General features: G+C 36.6%; 1 protein-coding gene across 1 annotated transcript in view; it reads left to right on the top strand.

Annotated features, from left to right (window-relative positions):
• The window catches only part of Vps8 (VPS8 subunit of CORVET complex), a 253,801-nt gene that overhangs the window by 186,056 nt on the left and 45,132 nt on the right, over positions 1–22,613 (top strand). Inside the window, exons 42-44 of the mRNA XM_077795024.1 lie at positions 8,277–8,357; positions 10,779–10,948; positions 14,058–14,223. Of these exons, the coding sequence (XP_077651150.1) occupies positions 8,277–8,357; positions 10,779–10,948; positions 14,058–14,223 (417 nt within the window). The remainder of the gene's footprint in view (positions 1–8,276; positions 8,358–10,778; positions 10,949–14,057; positions 14,224–22,613) is intronic.

The following is a 22,613-nucleotide window of genomic DNA, read 5'->3' as shown; positions in this document are numbered from 1 at the left end:
AAAAAATCCATTTTTCCAAAATAAAAATTCACATGATGTCAAATTATAAGAGGTTTTTGAGATCTTCTTGACCTCCAAATTTTATTCAAACTGATGCCTCAGACCTGAATTGTACAGACTTTTCTAATGAATGTTAGTTGATAAGTGAGGGAGTGTTTTTAAGGGACCCATATATATATTATGTCATATATTTAGATATAGTCTTCACTCAATAGCAAAAGTAATTTTTGGTTCTTAAGAAGCTTTTTATGAGTTTCTTACTGCAGGAATTAAAGCAAGCAAGTGATTTATATACTCTCCTGCATAGAGCATAATTTATATTTTAAAGTTTTGCTCAATTAGTAAAGATTTTCATTTTAAAACAAATCATATACACACACGATACAGTAAATGCCAGAAAGCAGTAAGAAAAAAAGTGGTAATCATTTCTTTAATGCACTTTTGGAAAATTTTATGTGTACCAAATGTCCTCTTTTTTCATAGTTTGCAAACAAGTTTAAGAGAAGCCTCAGTAGTTACTCATTGCTGAAGAATTCAGCTGACATCTTTGGAAAATAATTTGAAGTGCTAGTGGATTGTGTACATGCTGTGCTAGAAGCCTTGAGCTCACTTTTGCATTCTATAATTTATATGTTGTCCCAGCATGAGGTAGTTTTCATGGTTTTGCTTTTAAATTATGTATATTAAAGTAGAATGTACTGATATAAATATAGAAATGACCTATAAAGATTTCTTCTATTTCCCAGAATTTAACCTTTTAAGACATCTTTATTCTCCAAGTCACCCTTATCATAAACACATGCCAGAACTACCTTAACATATTGGATACAAATATTATTGTAGATTTAAAATACACTATCCATGGACATTTTGACTAAGAAACAAGTGTATTTATTGAAATATTGACTAAATCATAATTAAGTAATGGTGAAAGCATTAACATAATTCCGGTTTTATGTAAGGAAAATAAAATGAGGAAATTGTCTGGTATAGCCTGAGGTGCTTTTCTAGTAAAGGAACAGTGTGAAATATTCACATTCTTGCCTTTTGTAAGTGGTCTCCACATTCTGGACAGGTATTTTTGGCTTAGAGATAATGATTTCTAGAAAGTTTTTCTATTAAGCTTTACATGATCTATTCAAGCCTAAACTTTTCAATTTGTTAATTGATACACAAACACACAGTTCTTTTGTACCTTCCATTTCTTCAGCACAACTACAGCAGCTAGGAAAATAGAGGATCCTATGGGAGACAGCTTCATTCTTATCTAGCCAAACTCAGAGTACTGAAAACCAATCTCAGTTAGAAACTACACTGGATAATGCTCAGGATATATCAGTACAGTAAGGAAAAAAACAGATATAAAAGTACTGTATTTGAAATATGCAAATTTTGTATGCAGGGAAATTTATCATTCTCACCCTTTCTCTCCTCTAGAAACAGGACTGATAAGTATACATTAAAATATCAACAGTGTTTATCTCTGGGTGGTTGGATTTTTTGTTTTGGTGGGAGAGGATTTGTGCATTTTCCAGATTATTTGGCATACCTCAAGTCAGCAGCAGTGAAGAAAAGATTGGTTGGGTTGTTTGGGTATTTTTGGTGTTAAATTTTTTGAGTTCTTTATATATCCTGGAGATTAGCACTCTGACATGCATGTGGCAAAAACTTGCTCCCAAAATGTAGTCTTTCTCTTCACCTCATTGATTGTTTCTTTTGCTGAGAAGAAGCTTTTTAATTTGAGTCCATCCCATTTATTAATTCTTGATTTTATTTCTTGCATTTTAGGAGTCTTGTTAAGGAAGTTGGGGCCTAATCTGGTGTGATGAACATTTGGGCCTACTTTTTCCTCTATTAGGTGCAGGGTCTTTGAACTAATTTCTAGGTCCTTGATCCATTTTGAGTTGAGTTTTGTGCATGGTGAGAGATAGGGGTTTATTTTCATTTTGCTGCATATGGATATCCAGTTCTCCTAGCACCATTTGCTAAAGAGGCTATCTTTTCTCCAGTGTATGGTTTTGGCGCTTTTGTTTAGTGTGAGATAACTGTATTTATGTGAGTTTGTCTCCGTGTTTTCTATTCTGTACCATTGGTCTACATGTCTATTTGGGTGCCAATACCATGCTGTTTTTGTTACTATAGCTTTGTAGTATAGTTTAAGGTCTGATATTGCAATGCCTCCTGCTTTACTCTTCTTGCTGAGGATTAGTTTGACTATTCTGGGTCTCTTATTTTTCCAAATGAACTTCCTGATTGCTTTTTCTATTTCTGTAAGAAATAATGATGGGATTTTAATTGAAATTACATTGAATCCGTGTAGGGCTTGGGTAGTATGGCAATTCACACACTTATCAGAAGAAGATATACATTCGATCAACAAATATATGAAAAAATGTTCAACATCTCTATCAAATAGAGAAATGCAAATCAAAACTACTCTAAGATTTCATCTCACATCAGTCAGAATGGAAGTTCCAAGAATACAAATAGAGGGATCCAAGACAACGGGCCAAAGGGAGACAGCATTCTGTGTCACTCTGTGACCTGGGACTCAAGCAGTGAGAGTACTGTTTCTCTGCGAGTGATATTCCTACTCCCAGGCAGGAATCACGGCCACTGTGCCCGTGCAGGGCTCTAAGCCTTAGCGGCAGAGTAGGTTTCCCATCTACACGCCCATGCAGGACTACTGGGTGCCTGGACTACTGGGTGCAGGACTATAGGCATCAGCACCCACACAGAACTTTCAGCCACCACCTGAGCAGAAATCCCAGACACCACTCCCATGCAGGACAATAGCAGCTACCCAGGCGCAGGAACTCCGGCCACCACTCCCCACCATCTATCAACATGGGGCTCCCCAGTCACCTCCATCTTGGGACTCTGAAAGCAACAGAGATATACTCCTGCACACCATAGCCTGCCTGCATCTGGGAACTTCACACAGGCTCTGAAGACAGCCAAAACCACACACTGCATGCCACAAGCTCTGTCTGAACACATCATCCACATCCAATGCCATCACCTGACCCAACACCCCATTGTTGAAAGCAGGCACCTCCATCTTGGGTCACTGTCATCACCATCTTTAGTGGGGGCAATTCCCATTTGGAACTCCAGCTGGCCAGGTACCCAGTATTCAACTCCCCCTTATTCCCAGCAGCCACTACCCCAGTATAGTGACACTGTGGTTACCTTCACCATCCTGAGGGCAGAGATACCAGCTAACAACAGATGACCCCATCTATTGGATGAGAAGGGAAGCAAGAAAGATACTGACCTTCAACCAAAACATTTCTTGTTTTTTCCTTTGAGATTTTTTTTTTCTTCTCCTTTCCTGTTTTCCCGCCTTCACATCCCCAACTTACGTGAAACCAAGTACTTTAGGTGAATTAGGATTTTGAGGTCTGGAACATCTGAATAGTATATTACAGTTGTGTTGTATATTCTTTTTTTTTTCCTTCCAATTTTTACTATTTTAACATTTTTGTTTTTCTTAATATATATCTGGGTTTTTTAAAATTTTTTTATACTTTTGTTTTATTTATTTTTATGTGGTGCTGAGGATCGAACCCAGGGCCTTGCAAGCGCTCTACCACCCAGCCACAACCCCAGCCCATCTGTTTGTTTTATGTACTCTACTGTCTTCCCACTTACTTGTCTACCCAAAATTACTTCCTCTCTATTCTGCTACTAACCTTCTTCTTTAGATTTCTCTTCCACACTTCCTAAGATATAATAATTCTACATCTTTACCTTCTACCTCCTCAGCATATTATCCTACACCTCACCCCTAGTTCTTTGTTTACCATCAGAAACTATAAACCCTTTATAAACCTACCAATTATATTATAGATAATAATTGAATTCATCATTTCTGTACATTGTGACCAAACTGTAAATGTCTTAATAGCAACTTTTTAAGGCTGTATATTGTTTATATTGGGATCTGTTAACTTTGTCGTTCCCCTCAAAGGAGAGGTATTGGAACCCTACAGGATCAGTATAAGCCAATAGGATAAAAACAAAAACACCTCGGATCCACAGTACTAGAAAGCGAGACACACAAGCAACATGAAAAGACAAGGAAGGAACGTCCCCCAAACAAATCAAGATAATACATTATTAGAATCCATGGCCAGCACATCAGAAGAAATTACAGAGGAGGAGTTCAGGATGTACATAATTAAAATGTTCTGTGAATTAAAGGATGATATCAGCGAGCAAATACAGGCAGCAAAAGATCATTTTGACACAGAGCTACATAAACAAATACAGGAAGCAAAAATTACTTCAGTAGGGAGTTAGAGGTTCTGGGAAAAAAATCCTTGAAATAAAAGAAACAATAAATCAAATTAAAAGTTCTATTGAAAGCATCACCAACAGAATAGACCACTTGGAAGACAGGATGTCAGACAATGAGGACAAAATATATAATCTCAAAAATAATGTAGACCACACAGGGAAAATGGTAAGAAACCAGGACCAGAACATTTAAGATATATGGGATAGCATAAAAAGACCAAATTTAAGAGTTATTGGGATAAAGGAAGGCATAGAGGTCCAAACCAAAGGAATGAACAATGAAATAATATCAGAAAATTTTCCAAACATGAAGAATAGATTGGAAAACCAGATTCAAGAGGCTACAGAACACCAAATGTATAAAATCACAACAGATCCACACCAAGACACATTACAATGAAAATGCTTAACATACAGAATAAGGAGAGAATATTAAAAGCCATGAGAGAAAGGAATCAGATTACATATAGGGGGAAAACAATTAGGTTACGTGCAGATTTTTTAAACCAGACCCTGAAAGCTAGAAGATCGTAGAACAACATCTGACAGGCTCTGAAAGAAAATGGATGCCAACCAAGAATCTTATATCCAGCAAAAGTAAGCTTTAGATTTGATGATGAAATAAAAAACCTTCCATGATAAACAAAAGTTAAAAGAATTTCCAACTAGAAAGCCTGCACTACAGAACATCCTCAGCAAAATATTCCATGAAGAGGAATTGAAAAACAAAATGAAAATCAGCAGAGCGAGGTATTAAACTAAAGGAAGAATTAATCAAAGGAGAAACCAAGTCAAGTTAAATAACAAAAATGAGTGGGAATACAAATCATGTCTCAATAATAACCCTGAGTGTTAATGGCCTAAACTCACCAATCAAAAGACATAGGCTAGCAGATTGGATCAAAAAAAAAAAAAAAAAAAAAAGACCCAACAATATACTGCCTCCAGAAGACTCATCTCATAGGAAGAGACATCCACAGACTGAAGGTGAAAGGTTGAGAAAAATCATACCACTCACATGGACTGCAGAAGCAAGTAGGGATTTCCATCCTCTTATCAAATAAAGTATACTTCAAGCTAAAGTTAATCAAAAGGCATAAAGAAGAACACTTCATATTGCTCAAGGGAACCATACACCAACAAGACTTAACAGTTATAGATATATATGCCCCAAACAATGGAGCATCTATGTTCATCAAACAAATTCTTCTCAAGTTCAAGAGTCAAGTAGACCACAACACAATTATTTTGGGTGACTTTAACACACCTCTTTCACCACTGGATAGATCTTCCAAACAAAAGCTGAACAAAGAAACTATAGAACTCAATAATACAATCAATAACTTAGACTTAACTGACATATATAGAATATTTCATCCTTCAATGAGTGAGTACACTTTCTTGTTAGCAGCACGTAGATCCTTCTCTAAAATAGACCATATATCATGCCACAAAGCACCTCTTAGCAAATATAAAAATGTAGAGATACTACCCTGCATGCTATCAGATCATAATGGAAAGAAATTAGAAATGAATGATAAAATTTTTTTTAAAAGCTACTCCAATACCTAAAGATTAAATAATATGCTACTGAATGAACAATGAGTTGCAAAAGACATCTAGGAGGAGATTAAAAATTCTTAGAGGTGAATGAGAATACAGATAAAACGTATTGAAATCTCTGGGACACTGTGAAGGCAGTGCTAAGAGGAAAGTTTATTGCATGGAGTTCATTTCTTAAAAGAAGAAAAAGTCAACAAATAGATGACCTAACTACATCTCAAAGCCTTAGAAAAAGAACAAATCAACACAAAAATCAATAGAAGACAGGAAATAATTAAATTAGAGCTGAAATCAATGAAATTGAAACAATTGAAAAAACTGACAAAGCAAAAAGTTAGTTCTTTGAAAAAATAAATAAAGTTGACAACCCTTAGCCATGCTAATGAAGAAAAGGAGAGAGAAAACTCAAATTACTAACATATATGATGAAAAAGGTAATGTCACAGCAGACAGTACAGAAATACAGAAGGTAATTAGAAATTATTTTGAAAATTTGTACTCCAGTAAAATAGAAAATATCAAAGGCATTGACAAATTTCTAGAGTCATATGATTTGCCCAAATTGAATCAGAATGATATACACAGTTTAAACAGATCACTTTCAAGCAATGAAATAGAAAATATCATCAGAAGCCTACCAACCAAGAAAAGCCCAGCACCAGATGGATACACAGCCAAATTCTACAAGACCTTTAAAGAAGAACTAATACCAGTATTCTTCAATTTATTTCAGGAAATAGAAAAAGAGGGAGCACTTCCAAACTCATTCTGTGAGGCCAATATCATCCTGATTCCTTCCAAAGGCAGGCAAAGACATTGAAAGAAAGAGAACTGCAGACCCATATCTCTAATGAACATAGATGCAAAAATTCTGGCAAATTGAATACAAAAACATACCAAAAAGATAGTATATCATGATCAAGTGGGATTCATTCCAGGGATGCAAGATTGGTTCAATATATGGAAATCAATAAATGTAATTTATTACATCAATAGACTTAAAGATAAGAATCATACGATCATCTCAAAAGATGCAGAAAAAGCATTCAATAAGATACAGCACCCTTTCATGTTCAAAACACTAGAAAAACTAGGGATAATAGGAGCACATCTCAATATTATAAGAGCTATCTATGCTAAGCCCCAGGCCAACATCATTCTAAATGGAGAAAAGTTGAAAGCATTCCCTCTAAAAACTGGAACAAAACAGGGATGCCTTCTCTCACCATTTCTATTTAACATAATTCTTGAAACACTGGCCAGAGCAACTAGATGAAAGAAATTAAAGGTATTCAGATAAGAAAAGAAGAAATCAAACTAGCACTATTTGCTGATGATATGATTCTATACATAGAGAAATTCCACCAGAAAACTTCTACAACTAGTAAATGAATTCAGCAAAGTAGCAGGGTACAAAAACACCCATAAATCCAAAGCGTTTTCTATACATCAGTGACAAATCCTCCGAAAAGGAAATGAGGAAAACTACCCATTTACAATAGCCTCCAAAAAAATAAAATACTTGGGAATCAACCTAATGAAAGAGGTGAAAGATCTCTAAAAACCACAGAATGCTAAAGAAAGAAATTAAAGAAGACAAAATCAAAAATCAATAAATGGGATGGATTCAAACTAAAAAGCTTCTTCTCAGCAAAAGAAACAATCAGTGAACTGAATAGAGAGCCTACATGTTGGGAGCAAATTTTTACCACTTGCACTTCAGATAGAGCACTAATCTCAAGGATATATAAAGAACTCAAAAAGCTAAACACCAAAAAAATAATCAATAAGTGGGCCAAGGACCTAAACAGACACTTCTCAGAAGAGGATATACAATCAATCAACAAATATATGAAAAAATGCTCATCATCTCTAGCAATTAGAGAAGTGCAAATCAAAACTACACTAAAATTTTATCTCACTCCTGTCAGAATGGCAACTATTATGAAAACAAACAATAAGTCTTGTAAAGAAGATTATTAAGAAAGGGGATTAGATCATTTAACATTTATTTTTCCAAAGTATTTGAGATGTTCAAATGAAAACTAATGGACGTTTCCAGTGAAGATTCATGAAAGAATGAATATCTTGTGGCTGTAAAAAATATACTTGAGAGGCTGGTGTTGTGGCTCAGCGGTAGAGTGCTCGCCTAGCACGGGCGGGACCCAGGTTTGATTCTCAACAACCACATAAAAATAAAAGGCATTGTATAGTGTCCATCTACACCTAAAAAGTAAAAATATTATATATGTGTGTGTGTGTATGTGTATGTGTGTGTGTGTATGTATATATATATATATATATATATATATATATATATTTGAGTATATTTGGGTTTTTTCAGGTATTTTATATCTTAAAGTAATTTAAAAATACCAAGAATCATAACAATTATATGTTTTTCTAATTAGGATCCAGTATATGGAAAAGGAAAACTTGGAGAAATCCAGGGTCTTATTCTGGGAATGTTAGATACCTTTAACTATGAACAAGTAAGTCAATCACTTTTTATTATCTGAGTATGCCCTAAGGTAGAAAAAAAGCTATTTTTATAATTTTCTTTTTTTTCCCCTTTGCCTCCATATTTTTTCTTTAAAAATTGCCATCTCTTTACTGAAAGTAAGGTAAATTGAGATAAGTGTACCTTTTTCATCACATATATTAGTAATTTGAGTTTTCTCTCTCCTTTTCTTCATTAGCATGGCTAAGGGTTGCCAACTTTATTTATTTTTTCAAAGAACTAACTTTTTGCTTTGTCAGTTTTTTTAGTTGTTTCAATTTCATTGATTTCAGCTCTAATTTTAATTACTTCCTGTCTTCTATTGCTTTTTGTGTTGATTAAGGTAGAAAAAAAGCTATTTTTATAATTTTCTCTTTTTTTCTCCTTTGCCTCCATATTTTTTCATTAAAAATTGCCATCTCTTTACTGAAAGTAATGTAAATCGAGATAAGTGTATATTTTCCCCCTATTTTTAAATTTCTCTTGACCTTAATTTACATGTATATACTTATTCTAAAATATGGAAATGCATCTAATTCAGAATTGTTTTTGATTGATTGACAGTGAGACTAATACCTACCTTTCAAAATGAAATTACAAAAATCTTTCTGGAAAAATAATTGCTGATAAAACTATAACTCATGAAAAGGATGGTCTATATATATATATATATATAAAAGTGCAAAATAAAATTAAATTAAATGAGTTATTTTTAATATTTTGAAACAGATCATTGCCACTAGCCAAAAATGGTCATTAGTCTTCCCTTAACTTTCAATTTCTTGTAGCTTTAATTCTCAGTTAAGAACCAGCTTGGTGGACATGTATTTTTCTTAGGAAAAGTTCCATTTAGGTATGTTACAGCTCCCCCCCCCCCTAAGAATATGAGAGAGAAGCAAAAGAATAATTTGGGAGATAGAGTTTTTCTTAGATGTTGTAAAACTTGCAGCTTTGCTAGGCATAAGCCAGTGAAGTTTGATACCCCTGCAGGCACAGAGACCAGGGTAGCAGAAGAAAAAGTAAAGCTGAGTACAAGGTGGGAAGTTTTTGCCAATTGCAGAGGTATAGAAGAAGAGAAAATGATGGCATTGATTGGAAAGAACTAGGATAGTTAGGTAATTAAAACTAAAAGTTTTATATTGTAATTTATAAAGCTAAGTTTTATAGCAAGGAGGGTGGACAGTATATAGTTCCATCTTCCACTTTGGGTTGACAAAAAAGAACCCAGCTGAGTAAAATTCCATTGTGTATATATGACACATTTTTTTTATCCATTCATCCACTGAAAGGCATCTGGATTGGCTCCACAGTTTAGCTATCATGAGTTGTACTGTAAACATTGATGTGTCTGTATCCCTGTAGTATGCTGTTTTTAAGTCCCAAGGAGAGGGATAGCTGAGTCAAATGGTGGTTCCATTCCCAGATTTCCAAGGAATCTCCATACTGTTTTCCAAATTTGCTTCACCAATTTGCAGTCCCACCAGCAGTTTATGAGTGTACCTTTTTCCCCACATCTTTACCAACACTTATTGTTGTTTGTCTTCATGATAGCTGCCATTCTGACTGGAGTGAGGTGTATCTTAGAGTAGTTTTGATTTGCATTTCTCTGGTTGCTACAGATGATGAGCAGTATAAAGATATAAATTGGCATGAACATACTTTATATACAAAAATATGAAAAATTTGCTCTATATGTGTAATAAGAATTGTAATGCATTCCACTTTTGTGTATTTAAAAAAAATAAAATCAATAAACAAAAAAAATCCAGCTGTATATCCAAATGATAAAAAATGAATGTTGAGAATTAGTTTAGTATGGAAACAATACTTTATAAGCACAAGAGCCTTAAGATGACTTAATGTGATAATTGTGAGAATTCTTTATGTAACTTACTGACAATGGCAGAGTCTTTTGAGTGGATCACAATGATTTATGAGTGCTGATCAGGAAAATGTGATCCCTGCCCAAGGGAGATGAAAACTGAGTAATGACCATTAGCTTTTTCAGCGAAAGGTTATTTGAAACATTGCCGTGAATGCAGTTTCGATAAAAAACCAGCAATCCAGACTGTTCTTTGTTACAATAGCCTGAGCTATCAAGACAGAAGTTATTATATAAATGTAATAAATAGATTTGAGCTTATCTAGTTGTTTGAAAGCCATCAATTAAATTAAACTGGATTAAACCACAGAATGGCAGAATACACATTTCTCAGTAGGAATTAGTGACAGACTTGAGCCTTGTTATACTGCACATTAACTACTTGAGTTTTGGGGGTTTTGATGTTTGTCTCATCAATTTTATCTTCTAGTTTCAGTTGTTTGTAGTTGAAAACTAAACAAGTTCTGTTCTCCATTCTTCTCTACCTTTCATTTGATAACCTTGTTTGTTTTTTGTTTTGGTCTTTCATAGACCCTGCTTGAAACAACAACTAGCCTTCTAAACCAAGATCTCCATTGGTCATTGTGTAACCTGAGAGCTTCTGTCACGAGAGGATTGAATCCCAAACAGGATTATTGCTCTATATGTTTGCAACAGTATAAGAGACGCCAAGAAATGGCCGATGAAATTATTGTCTTTAGGTAAGAGAAAGAAGGATTACTGTCTGGAGTGTGTACATGTGTGCTATAGCCAGGCAGGAATTCATGTGTCACTCAAGCAGTGAATAGGACAGGCAAAGTTCTTGTCCTCACAGACCTTATTTATGTTCTGCATCGGAGTGAGGTGAGGTAGAAGTTAGGGTGCTCAGACAGTAAATAAATACCAAGCAATGAAGAAAAATGAAACACAAGGCAGGGGGATGGAAAGAAGAAGTGTTCTGGTTAAGAGTTCTGTCTTAAGAAAGCACAATGAAGAGAGGCATCTCTTAAGGTGACATTGGAGCAGAATGAGAGGTAGGAGTGAAGGTGCTGGGAGGTGTTTGGATTCAGGACATATTTTAAGGGCAGAGCTAACATGCTGGTGTATTTGATATGGGGTATGGGGAGAAAATGAAGTCTTTAGCCTTAGTAACTGGGTGAATATGGTACCCTTGCCTGAGACAGGAGGAACAAGTATAAGGAAGTGGGAAAATCCAGAATTTGACCTTATAGATGTTAGGTTTGATATAACCCTTTGACATCCATGTAGAATTGTCCAATAGACAGATTCTAGTCATAAATCAGAAGACATATTGGGCTAGTAACACAAATTTAGGAATCATTAGCATGTGAATGATATTTAAGCCACAATACAAAGAAAGAAGTCGTCTAGTGCAGAAGTGTAGGGGTTAATCTCAGGAGCAAAAACAGTTCATTCAAAATACATGAATAGAGACAACATAATATGGATTCTGGAGCCAATCTTCTTAAGTTCAAATCCTGACTATGCCAACCAAATACGAGCTTTGGACAAATTAATTAATCTTTTTGTATATTGGTTTTCTTATCAATTGAGATGGTAATAATACCTACATCTGAGGGCTTTGGAAAATTAAATGAGAAAATTATATAAGGTACTATGAACAGTTCCTTGCATGAGTAAATACTATATCAGTGTTAGCTATGCAGGAGGATTGGTAGATTTGGAGGTTAGAAGAGAAAATAGCACCTCACAAAGAACCCATTCATTCAACATATTTATTGAGCACCTACTATATAGCAGGTACAGTTCAAGGGAATAGGGGATGGCATGAAGAAAGCAAAAGAACTGCCCTTAAGAAGTTTGTGTTCTAGTAGCAGGGGCAGATAAAAACAAATAAGTGAAATCCCAGATGGTGGTAACTACTATGGAAAAAAGTAAAACACATTGAGGGACAAGATGATTCAAGGTTCCTTCAGGGACAAGAGGATACAAGATGTGGACATTTTGTGGAGTGGTCAGGGAGTGCCTCATGTCTCACTGTTAAAGTAACTTAAAAACACATAATTTAGAAAAATTATTAAAAATTTGATTAATAATTACATTAATAAAAATAAAACTTGTATAGAGGAAAGATTATTGGGAACTTTGCTAATTTATAAAGACTAGTCAGGAAAAGCCTTGCTGTCTAGTGACATTTAGAGACCTAAGGAAGTAACTATGGAACTTCGGGGGAGAGTGTCCCCAGCAGAATGGACCAATGAGTGTGGAGACTGTGAGACAGCATCACTGCTGGCACACTTGAGCTGTAGTGAGTGAGTAGGCTCTGGACCTGAGCAGAAGAAAGGAATGAGAGGATGACAAAAGAGGACTTCAAAGGAGAAGCAGAGGCTGTATCTGGGTTATTATGAGAAGTAGGCTTCTCTGAGATGAGAACCCACTGGGTGGGTTTGTTGGATTGGATTGTTTGGGTTTTTGTTTGTTTTTTGTATCAGGGATTGAACCCAGGGGTGCTTTACCACTGAGCCATATCCCCAGCCCTTTTTAAATTTTTTTAAATTTTCAAACAGGTCTCACTAAGATGCTTAGGGCCCAACTAAGTTGCTGAGGCTGGCTTTAAACTTGCAATCCTCCTGCCTCAGCCTCCTGAGCCATTAGGATTACAGGTGTGCACCACCATGCCCAGCTCACTGGGTGGTTTTGAGGATAGGTCTTCTGGGTCAGTTTGATTTCTGTGTTGAGAAGGAGCTATAGAAAGTCAAGAGGGAATGCAGGGGGACCAGTCATGCTTTTGCAATAGCCCATGTGGGGGAAGGATGGCAATAACAAAAAAGTTCAGAAGTGGGAGGATTCTGGACATGTTGTGAAGGTAGAACTGATAGAATTTGCTTATAAATTAAATGTGTAGTGTGAAAGAAAGAAAATAGATCACTCCAAATTTCTTGGCCTGAAAAACTGCAAGAATGTAAGTTGGATGAAAGTATTCAGTGGAGATAGAGTAAGGTGGAAATCAGGATTTTGGTTTTGAACCTGTTAAATTTAAGATAGCATTAGACATCCAAAACAGAGTTCTTGAGGAGTCAGACAGGTAGGGTTTAGGGAAGAGGGCTGAGCTGAAGGCATAAATGTGGTAGTCATGAACTTCTAGGTGATATTTTAAAGTTTTGGAACTAGAAGTAAACACTATAGGAGCAACAGTAGGTGGGGAAAGGAAGAGTGTACAGGAAACAGGTTATATATATATTTTAAGTGTAGAGAAGAGAAAGAGTGTAAAGACTACAGAAGAGAAAAGGATTGACTTCTGGGATAGTTCAACATTTCAAGTTGGAGAAAGGCCAAGGATGATTGAGAGGCATAATCAGTGCTCACCTTCCAAAAGCCCTTTTGGTACTAAAAGTTCTTTTGGAACATCTTCATAGAAATACTGCAAGAATTTACTGTAGCAATGAGTTTTTTGTCAGTGTTTTATCTAAACATAACTCTTGTCTTGAGTTCAGTGAGACAGACCACTCATGGTGTTTTCAAGCTACTTGTGTTATTATGATTTTTTCTGCTTGTCCTTTTTTAACCTGAAAATACGGTCAGAATTTTGAGAAATGAACAGAAGTTCAGCTTATCTTCCATGAGAACTATGATTCTATTCCTACTCACAACTTAAGGATACAGATATGTTTGTTAGGATTTTTAAAAAGAGAGGACAACAGTGAATACATTCCTTTTTCTATTTCTTGTCCTGTACCAGCATCAGTACATTCCAGATTGTTAGAGCCTTTATTGTATATAAGTACACTCTATCATACTTTATGGACTTATGACAATGGAAAGTGTGAGTTGGTTAACTTCATTTTGCAGCTGTGGCCATTTGTATCATTCATTCTGTCTACAAAACAAAGAATGCACCATCGAAATTGAGGGCCAAACAAGATGGACGTGCTACAAATGCAACTCAAGTAAACAAGTAGGAAAACCAAGTGAGAATTCATCTGAAATTAAAAAGGGAAAGATAACACCATCACAGGTAAGACTCGTTTCAGTGGCAAAGTGCACATGGTCTTTTCTTGCCAATGTCCTTTGGTCCTGGGCTCATTTTCTTCCGGCTCCATATCACTCTCAACAGATTTACCTGACTGTCCTCTATTAAATCCTATTTAGTGTTTGAAGGACCTCTCCTCTCTGCTCAGCACCAAAACCCAAGAAGATATGTTCTCCTTTTAAAAACCTTGAAACGAGCTGAACAGGGAGGATATACTCATGAGTGTACTTTTAAGAACCTTTGACAGAGTAAGAGGTCAGCAAGTACAGATGAGTACTTAACAAATATTAAGGACATTTACCATTCCCCAGGTGATGGACATTAGCTGTCCCACAGGTGAAGGACATTTACTGTCCCACAGGTGATGGACATTAGCCGTCCCACAGGTGAAGGACATTCACAGTCCCACAGGTGAAGGACATTAGCCGTCCCACAGGTGATGGACATTAGCCGTCCCACAGGTGAAGGACATTTACTGTCCCACAGGTAATGGACATTAGCCGTCCCACAGGTGAAAGACATTAGCTGTCCCACAGGTGAAGGACATTCACAGTCCCACAGGTGATGGACATTCACAGTCCCACAGGTGAAGGACATTTACCATGCACAAGAGTATACTCACCACTTCTACAGTGCTGATGATGGACAAGGTGGCCAACATGGGTGTGCTGTATGTGGTTTTCTCAATTTGATAACTTTCTTTAAAAATCTTGATGCTCTGGTGTTCCCTGAGAAGTTTTTCATTGCCTTCAGAGTCTGATTAATGGATTAGACAATTTTAATTTATTTTATAGCATTTTTTTTATTTTGCAATTTTTTTATTTATTCTGATTTGTTATATGTGACAGCGGAATGTGATACAATTTATATTATACACATAGAGCACAATTTTTCATATCTGGTAGTACACAAAGTAGAGTCACACCATTCATATCTTCATACATGCACTTAGGGTAATGATGTCCATTAAAAACGGGCAGTGGAGCAGAGTTTGAACTCTCCTGCCTGATAGCTTTTGGGGAAACAGAACTTGACAACGCAAGGGGTTCAATGTGAATAATTTACTAGGGCTGTGTCCTTATATTGTGCTGTACTCACTATATTTCCTCTTTGAATTCTAACTACATTTGCTGCATCTTGCCCCTTCTTCTGTTCCACACTATCCTATAATCAGGCTTCACATCACATAGTGAAACCTAGTCCAGTTACTTTACTCTTTTTGTGTCGTCAACTTTCAGTGTTTTATCAGAAGCAGACCCACGACCAGCTTTTCTCCCAGATAAGAGTTTAGAATTTCAGTATTAAGAAGCAGACATTCTTTTTACATATTCTCCAAGTGCATATTGAGCAGTATGCCAGGCACTCTGCTAGGTGCTGGAGATAAAAGGGTAGCCAAGACAAATATGATCTTGTCTTGTTTACAGGCAGTAAAATTATAAGCAGATTTTTAATACATGCTCCCGAGTTCTAATTCTAAATGTGTTATGTTTTCTTTTCAGCACCAGTTCTGACACCAAAATTCTATTCATTCTCTGGACACCAACTGAGAGTCCAACAATTTAATTCAATACTCTTAAGAACTTGAAGTTAGAGATTTAATGGTTTAAGTGTTTAGACCCACAAGGCTTCTCTCATGTCAGATGGAAGGTTACAACCATGGTAGCACACTTCTGTCCAAGTTGGCTACACATTCAGGGGTCCCAACAACCCACCCCCAGTTTTGATAGTTTAGTAGAATAACTCACAGAACTGAGGAAAACACCTTATTTACATTTACTAATGTTTTTATAAAGGCTACAACTTGGTTGGGCATAAACACAAAGATTCCATGCCTTCTCTGGGCCACTACCTTTCCAACAAGTCTGTGCCTTCACCCACCCAGAAGATCCTTAGGCCCCAGTATTTAGAGATGTTATTATGTACACATGGTTGATTAAATCTTTGGTCATTTGTGATTGAAGTTGATCTCTAGCCTCTCTCACCTCCCCAGAAATTAGGAAGTGGGGCAGAAAATTCAAAATCTGTATTTATGGCTTGGTCTTTCTGGCAACCAACCATCATCCCAAAGCTATCCAGGGGCCTAGCCACCCATCATGTCATTAGCATACAAAAGAGACTCTTATCACTCAGGAGATTCCACAGGTTTTAAGTGCTCCCAGGAATGAATGAAAAAAAATATATATATATAAACCAAACATGAAAGGTTATAGAAGATTTTCTACAAGTGCTAGCCTTGAAGGAATAAAAGGAGGAAGCAAGAGAAATTTAGAAAGAAAGGCAGGCAAGAGAAGTAGCACTGTAGGCAGTGGAACACTGTGCAGAACAAACAGCATCTCTACTCTGAAGCAGAAAGGCACATAGAGCTAAAAGTCAAGCATAATGAATCTGTGGAGTGAAAGGGAGTAATAGGAGATGAGGCTAGATAGGTGAACCAGACTATATTAGTTATTTTAATGTTTGCACTAAAAGAATAGGAAGAAATGGAGAGGTTGTTTGTTTGTTTGTTTTTAACCCAAGGGTACTTCACCACTAAGCTACATTCCTAATCCTGTTTACTTTTTTATTTGAGACGGGGTCTTGCTACGTTCCCAACTAGCCTTGAACTTGCAGTTCTCCCTCCTTAGCATCTTGAGTCCCTGTACCACCACATCTGGCCATGGATGGGTTATTTTTGTTTTGTTTTATGTTTTTTGGTACCAGGGATTGAACTCGGGGGCACTCACCACTGAGCCACATCCCCAGAACTATTTGGTATTTTATTTAGAGACAGGGTCTCACTGCGTTGCTTAGCACTCGCTTTTGCCGAGGCTGGCTTTAAACTTGCAATCCTCCTGCCACAGCCTCCCAAGCTGCTGGGATTACAGACATGTGCTCCACACCCAGCTCAGGGATGGGTTTTAAGGAAGAAATTATATGAACTGATCAGAAGAGCGTTTTTTTCCCTTCTTCCAAACAGTATTTCAAAAAGAACACTCTAACTGCAATGCAGAAAATAAATTAAAATGGAAGCAAGAGTCAAGCACAGCAGCACAAGCCTGAAATCCCAACAATTCAGGAGACTGGGGCAGGAGGCTCACAGGATGGATAATAGCTTATGAGACTGTGTCTCAAAAATTTCTTTAAAGGTGAGGAGGTCCTTGGCTGGACATGGTGGTGCACGCCTGTAATCCAGCCACTCAGGAGGCTGAGGCAGGAGGATGAAGAATTCAAAGCCAGCCTCAGCAACTTAGTGAGCCTCAAGCAACATAGTGAGACCCTGTCTCATATCAAAAAGGTCTGGGGGATGTGGCTCACTGGTTAAACCACCCTGGGTTCAATCCAGGTAGCCTCACCCCCCAAAAAAGAGGAGGATGTCCTGAGAATCTAGCTCAATGGTAAAACATCCCTAAGTTCAATCTCCAGTACAAAAAAAAAAAAAAATGGAAGCAAGAATGGATATAAAGAGACGAATAGACTGTTGAAGTAGAGATGTGGTAATTTATACTAAAATGGTAGAACTGGAGTTGGAGAAGAAAATACTTATTTGAAATGTGTTTGAGATGAGCACAACATCAAAATAATTAATATGGTTCTTGCTCACTTCACTAGCCTCATCTCTATCACTCTCACCCTCTAGATTGAATCATACTCAACTTCTAGTTTCATCCAAAAGAGAATTTGCAACAGAGATGCTCTATGTAAGAAATAGAATTATCATAACTTGATAAGTAAATTTGTAAAATAGAGTGGAAAAGACAGAAGGAGGATTCAAAAATTACATGCAGGTCTCTTTATTGAACAACAGCACAAGATGGTTGTACTACTTACTAACAGAACAATAAACAACAGCTTTAGAAATAAGATAATTCATTGCTGAAATTAGAGATGACTACAAGACATACAGACAAAGATGTTTGGTATGGTTTCCATACTGAAAATTTCACTAACTAGTCATGTAAAACACTTTCTTGTTTGCATTCAAAAAAGACAGGACTTGGGCTGGGGCTGTAGCTCAGTGGCAGAGTGTTTGTCTAGCACATGTGAGGCCCTAAGTTTGATCCTCAGCACCACATAAAAATAAATGGAATAAAAGTATTAAAGAAGAAAAGACAAGATGTGATTTCCATCATTTTCTAGACTGAATCTAATGCAAATGAGTGAACTTTTTTTATGCACATGCTTCAGGCATTACATCTTGGGGCTCTTTAGTATTTTTCCTTTTAGTTATATCCCAACATAACCAACCTAAGATTACATGAATCTTCTTGCCTGGATATTACCAATTAGATATGCTTTCATTCTTTATAGACAATATTTAGCACTAAAATAGACTTTTCTCCTTTAAAAAATTTATAAATGGGAAAATTCACTTGTGAAGATTGACAACCACCTCCACAGTCAAAATATAGAGCAATTTTAGCCAGACGTGGTGTCACATTCCTGTAATTCCAGAGGCTTGGTAGGCTAAGGCAGAAGGATCACATGTTCAAAGCCAGCCTCAGCAACTTAGTGAGGCCTTAAACAACTTAGTGGGACCCTGTCTCTAAATAAAACACTTAAAAAGGGCTGGGGATGTGGCTCAGTGGTCAAGTGCCCCTGTGTTCAATCCCCGGTACAAAAAAAAAAAAAAAGATATAGAGCAATGTTAATTCCTCCCTTCAAAAGACTCATATTTCTTGGTAGTCAACCTTTCCTGGTTGGACCTCAACTCCAGGCAATCACTATAACCCCATTCTTACATAGGATATGAAATATGTATGGAGATTCCTTCTTTTGTGTGCAGATATCTGTTGACTTGCTTCTGCATTTTAGATAAAGTCAGTCTACTGTATATGTGTGGGTCTATTTCTGAATCTTATGTTTTGCTTCATTCTGGTCTGTGTGTCCTTTCTCTAGTAATGTAGCTTTCTAGTAAATCTGGTTATCAGGTAGTATTAGTCTTCCAACTTTGTTCTAACCTTTGACCATTCTACTCCTTTGCCTTTCATTATAAGTTCTAAAGTTAGCATGTTGGTTTCCAAAAAAAAAAAAAAAAAATCATTTCTTAAGTTTTTTTGAGATTAGGTTGAATCTGTAGATCAACTTGGAAAAAGTTGATACCTTAACAATATTGAGTCTTCTTTTTTTTTTTTGGTCACTTTTTTTTATTATTAGTTGTTCAAAACATTACAAAGCTCTTGACATATCATCTTTCGTACATTCGATTCAAGCAGATTATGAACTCCCATTTTTACCCCGTATACATATTGCAGATTCACATCGGTTCCACATCCACTTTTTTACATATTGCCATACTAGTGTCTGTTGTATTCTGCTGCCTTTCCTATCCTCTACTATCCCCCCTCCCCTCCCCTCCCCTCTCCTTCCATCTTCTCTCTCTACCCCATCTACTGTAATTCATTTCTCTCTCTTGTTTTTTTCCCCTTTCCCCTCACTTCCTCTTATATGTAATTTTGTATAACAGTGAGGGTGTCCTTCCTTTACCATGCAGTTTCCCTTCTCTCTCTCTTTCCCTCCCCCCACTAGACCCCATTTAATGGTGATCTTCTTCTCATGCTCTTCCTCCCTATTCTGTTCTTAGTTGCTCTCCTTATATCAAAGATGACATTTGGCATTTGTTTTTTAGGGATTGGCTAGCTTCACTTAGCATAATCTGCTCTAGTGCCATCCATTTCCCTGAAAATTCCATGATTTTGTCATTTTTTAATGCAGAGTAATACTCCATTGTGTATAAATGCCACTTTTTTTTTATCCATTCATCTATTGAAGGGCATCTAGGTTGGTTCCACAGTCTTGCTATTGTGAATTGTGCTGCTATGAACATCGATGTAGCAGTATCCCTATAGTAAGCTCTTTTAAGGTCTTCAGGGAATAGTCCGAGAAGGGCAATAGCTGCGTCAAATGGTGGTTCCATTCCCAGCTTTCCCAGGAATCTCCATACTGCTTTCCAAATTGGCTGCACCAATTTGCAGACCCACCAGCAATGTATAAGTGTACCCTTTTCCTCACATCCTCGCCAGCACTTGTTGTTGTTTGACTTCATAATTGCTGCCAATCTTACTGGAGTGAGATGGTATCTTAGGGTGGTTTTGATTTGCATTTCTCTGACTGCTAGAGATGGTGAGCATTTTTTCATGTACTTATTGATTGATTGTATGTCCTCCTCTGAGAAGTGTCTGTTCAGGTCTTTTGCCCATTTGTTGATTGGGTTATTTGTTTTTTTATTGTTTACTTTTCTGAGTTCTTTGTATACTCTGGATATTAGGGCTCTATCTGAGGTGTGAGGAGTAAAAATTTGTTCCCATGATGTAGGCTCCCTATTTACCTCTCTTATTGTTTCTCTTGCTGAGAAAAAACTTTTCAGTTTAAGTAAGTCCCATTTATTGATTCTTGTTATTAACTCTTGTGCTATGGGTGTCCTGTTAAGGAATTTGGAACCCGACCCCACAATATGTAGATCGGAGCCAACTTTATCTTCTTTCAGACGCAGAGTCTCTGATTTGATATCTAGCTCCTTAATCCACTTTGAGTTAACTTTTGTGCATGGCGAAAGGAGGGGATTCAGATTCATTTTGTTGCAAATGGATTTCCAGTTTTCCCAGCACCATTTGTTGAAGATGCTATCCTTCCTCCATTGCATGCTTTTAGCTCCTTTATCAAATATAAGATAGTTGTAGCTTTGTGGATTAGTCTCTGTGTCCTCTATTCTGTACCATTGGTCCACCCGCCTGTTTTGGTACCAGTACCATGCTGTTTTTGTTACTATTGCTCTGTAATATAGTTTGAGATCTGGTATCGCTATACCGCCTGATTCACGCTTCCTGCTTAGAATTGCTTTTGCTATTCTTGGTCTTTTATTTTTCCATATAAATTTCATGATTGCTTTATCTATTTCTACAAGAAATGCCGTTGGGATTTTGATTGGGATTGCATTAAACCTATAGAGAACTTTTGGTAATATCGCCATTTTGATGATGTTAGTTCTGCCTATCCATGAACAGGGTATATTTTTCCATCTTCTAAGATCTTCTTCTACTTCTCTCTTTAGGGTTTTATAGTTTTCATTGTACAGATCTTTCACCTCTTTTGTTAGGTTGATTCCCAAGTATTTTATTTTTTTTGAGGATATTGTGAATGGAGTGTTTTTCCTCATTTCCATTTCAGAAGTTTTGTCGCTGATATACAGAAATGCCTTTGATTTGTGCGTGTTGATTTTATATCCTGCCACTTTGCTGAATTCATTTATTAGTTCTAGTAGTTTTTTTGTAGACCCTTTTGGGTCTTCTAGGTATAGAATCATGTCATCTGCAAATAGTGATAATTTAAGTTCTTCTTTTCCAATTTTTATGCCTTTAATTTCTTTCGTTTGTCTAATTGCTCTGGCCAGTGTTTCGAGAACTATATTGAATAGAAGTGGTGATAGAGGGCATCCCTGTCTTGTTCCAGATTTTAGGGGGAATGCCTTCAATTTTTCTCCATTGAGAATGATGCTAGCCTGAGGCTTGGCATAAATAGCTTTTACAATGTCGAGGTAAGTTCCTGTTATCCCTAGTTTTTCGAGAGTTTTGAACATAAAGGGATGCTGTACTTTGTCGAATGCTTTTTCTGCATCTATTGAGATGATCATATGGTTCTTGTCTTTAAGTCGATTGATGTGGTGAATAACATTTATTGATTTCCGTATATTGAACCATTCTTGCATCCCAGGGATGAATCCTACTTGATCATGGTGTACAATTTTTTTGACGTGCCTTTGTATCCGATTCGCCAAAATTTTATTGAGGATTTTTGCATCTAGGTTCATCAGAGATATTGGTCTGTAGTTTTCTTTCTTTGAGGTGTCTTTGTCTGGTTTCGGAATCAGGGTGATGTTGGCCTCATAGAATGAATTTGGCAGAGCTCCCTCTTTTTCTATTTCCTGAAATAACTTGAAAAGTATTGGTATTAATTCTTCTTTAAAGGTTTTGTAAAACTCCGCTGTATACCCATCCGGTCCTGGGCTTTTCCTTGTTGGTAGTCTTTTGATTGTTTCTTCTATTTCATCTATTGATATTGGTCTGTTTAAGTTGTGGGTATCCTCCTGACTCAGTCTGGGCAAATCATATGACTTAAGGAATTTATCGATGTCTTCACTATCCTCTATTTTATTGGAATATAGGTTTTCAAAATAATTTCTAATTGTCTTCTGTATTTCTGTAGTGTCTGTTGTAATATTGCCTTTTTCATCCCGTATGTTAGTAATTTGAGTTCTCTTCTTCTCTTCATTAGCATGGCTAGGGGTCTGTCGATCTTATTTATTTTTTCAAAGAACCAACTTTTAGTTTTGTTAATTTTTTCAATAGTTTCTTTTGTTTCAATTTCGTTGATTTCCGCTCTGATTTTAATTATTTCTTGCC

The sequence above is a fragment of the Urocitellus parryii genome, chromosome 2 (genome assembly GCF_045843805.1).
Source record: "Urocitellus parryii isolate mUroPar1 chromosome 2, mUroPar1.hap1, whole genome shotgun sequence".
Taxonomy (NCBI): Eukaryota; Metazoa; Chordata; class Mammalia; order Rodentia; family Sciuridae; genus Urocitellus; species Urocitellus parryii.
This window is presented reverse-complemented; position numbering and strand designations above follow the sequence as displayed.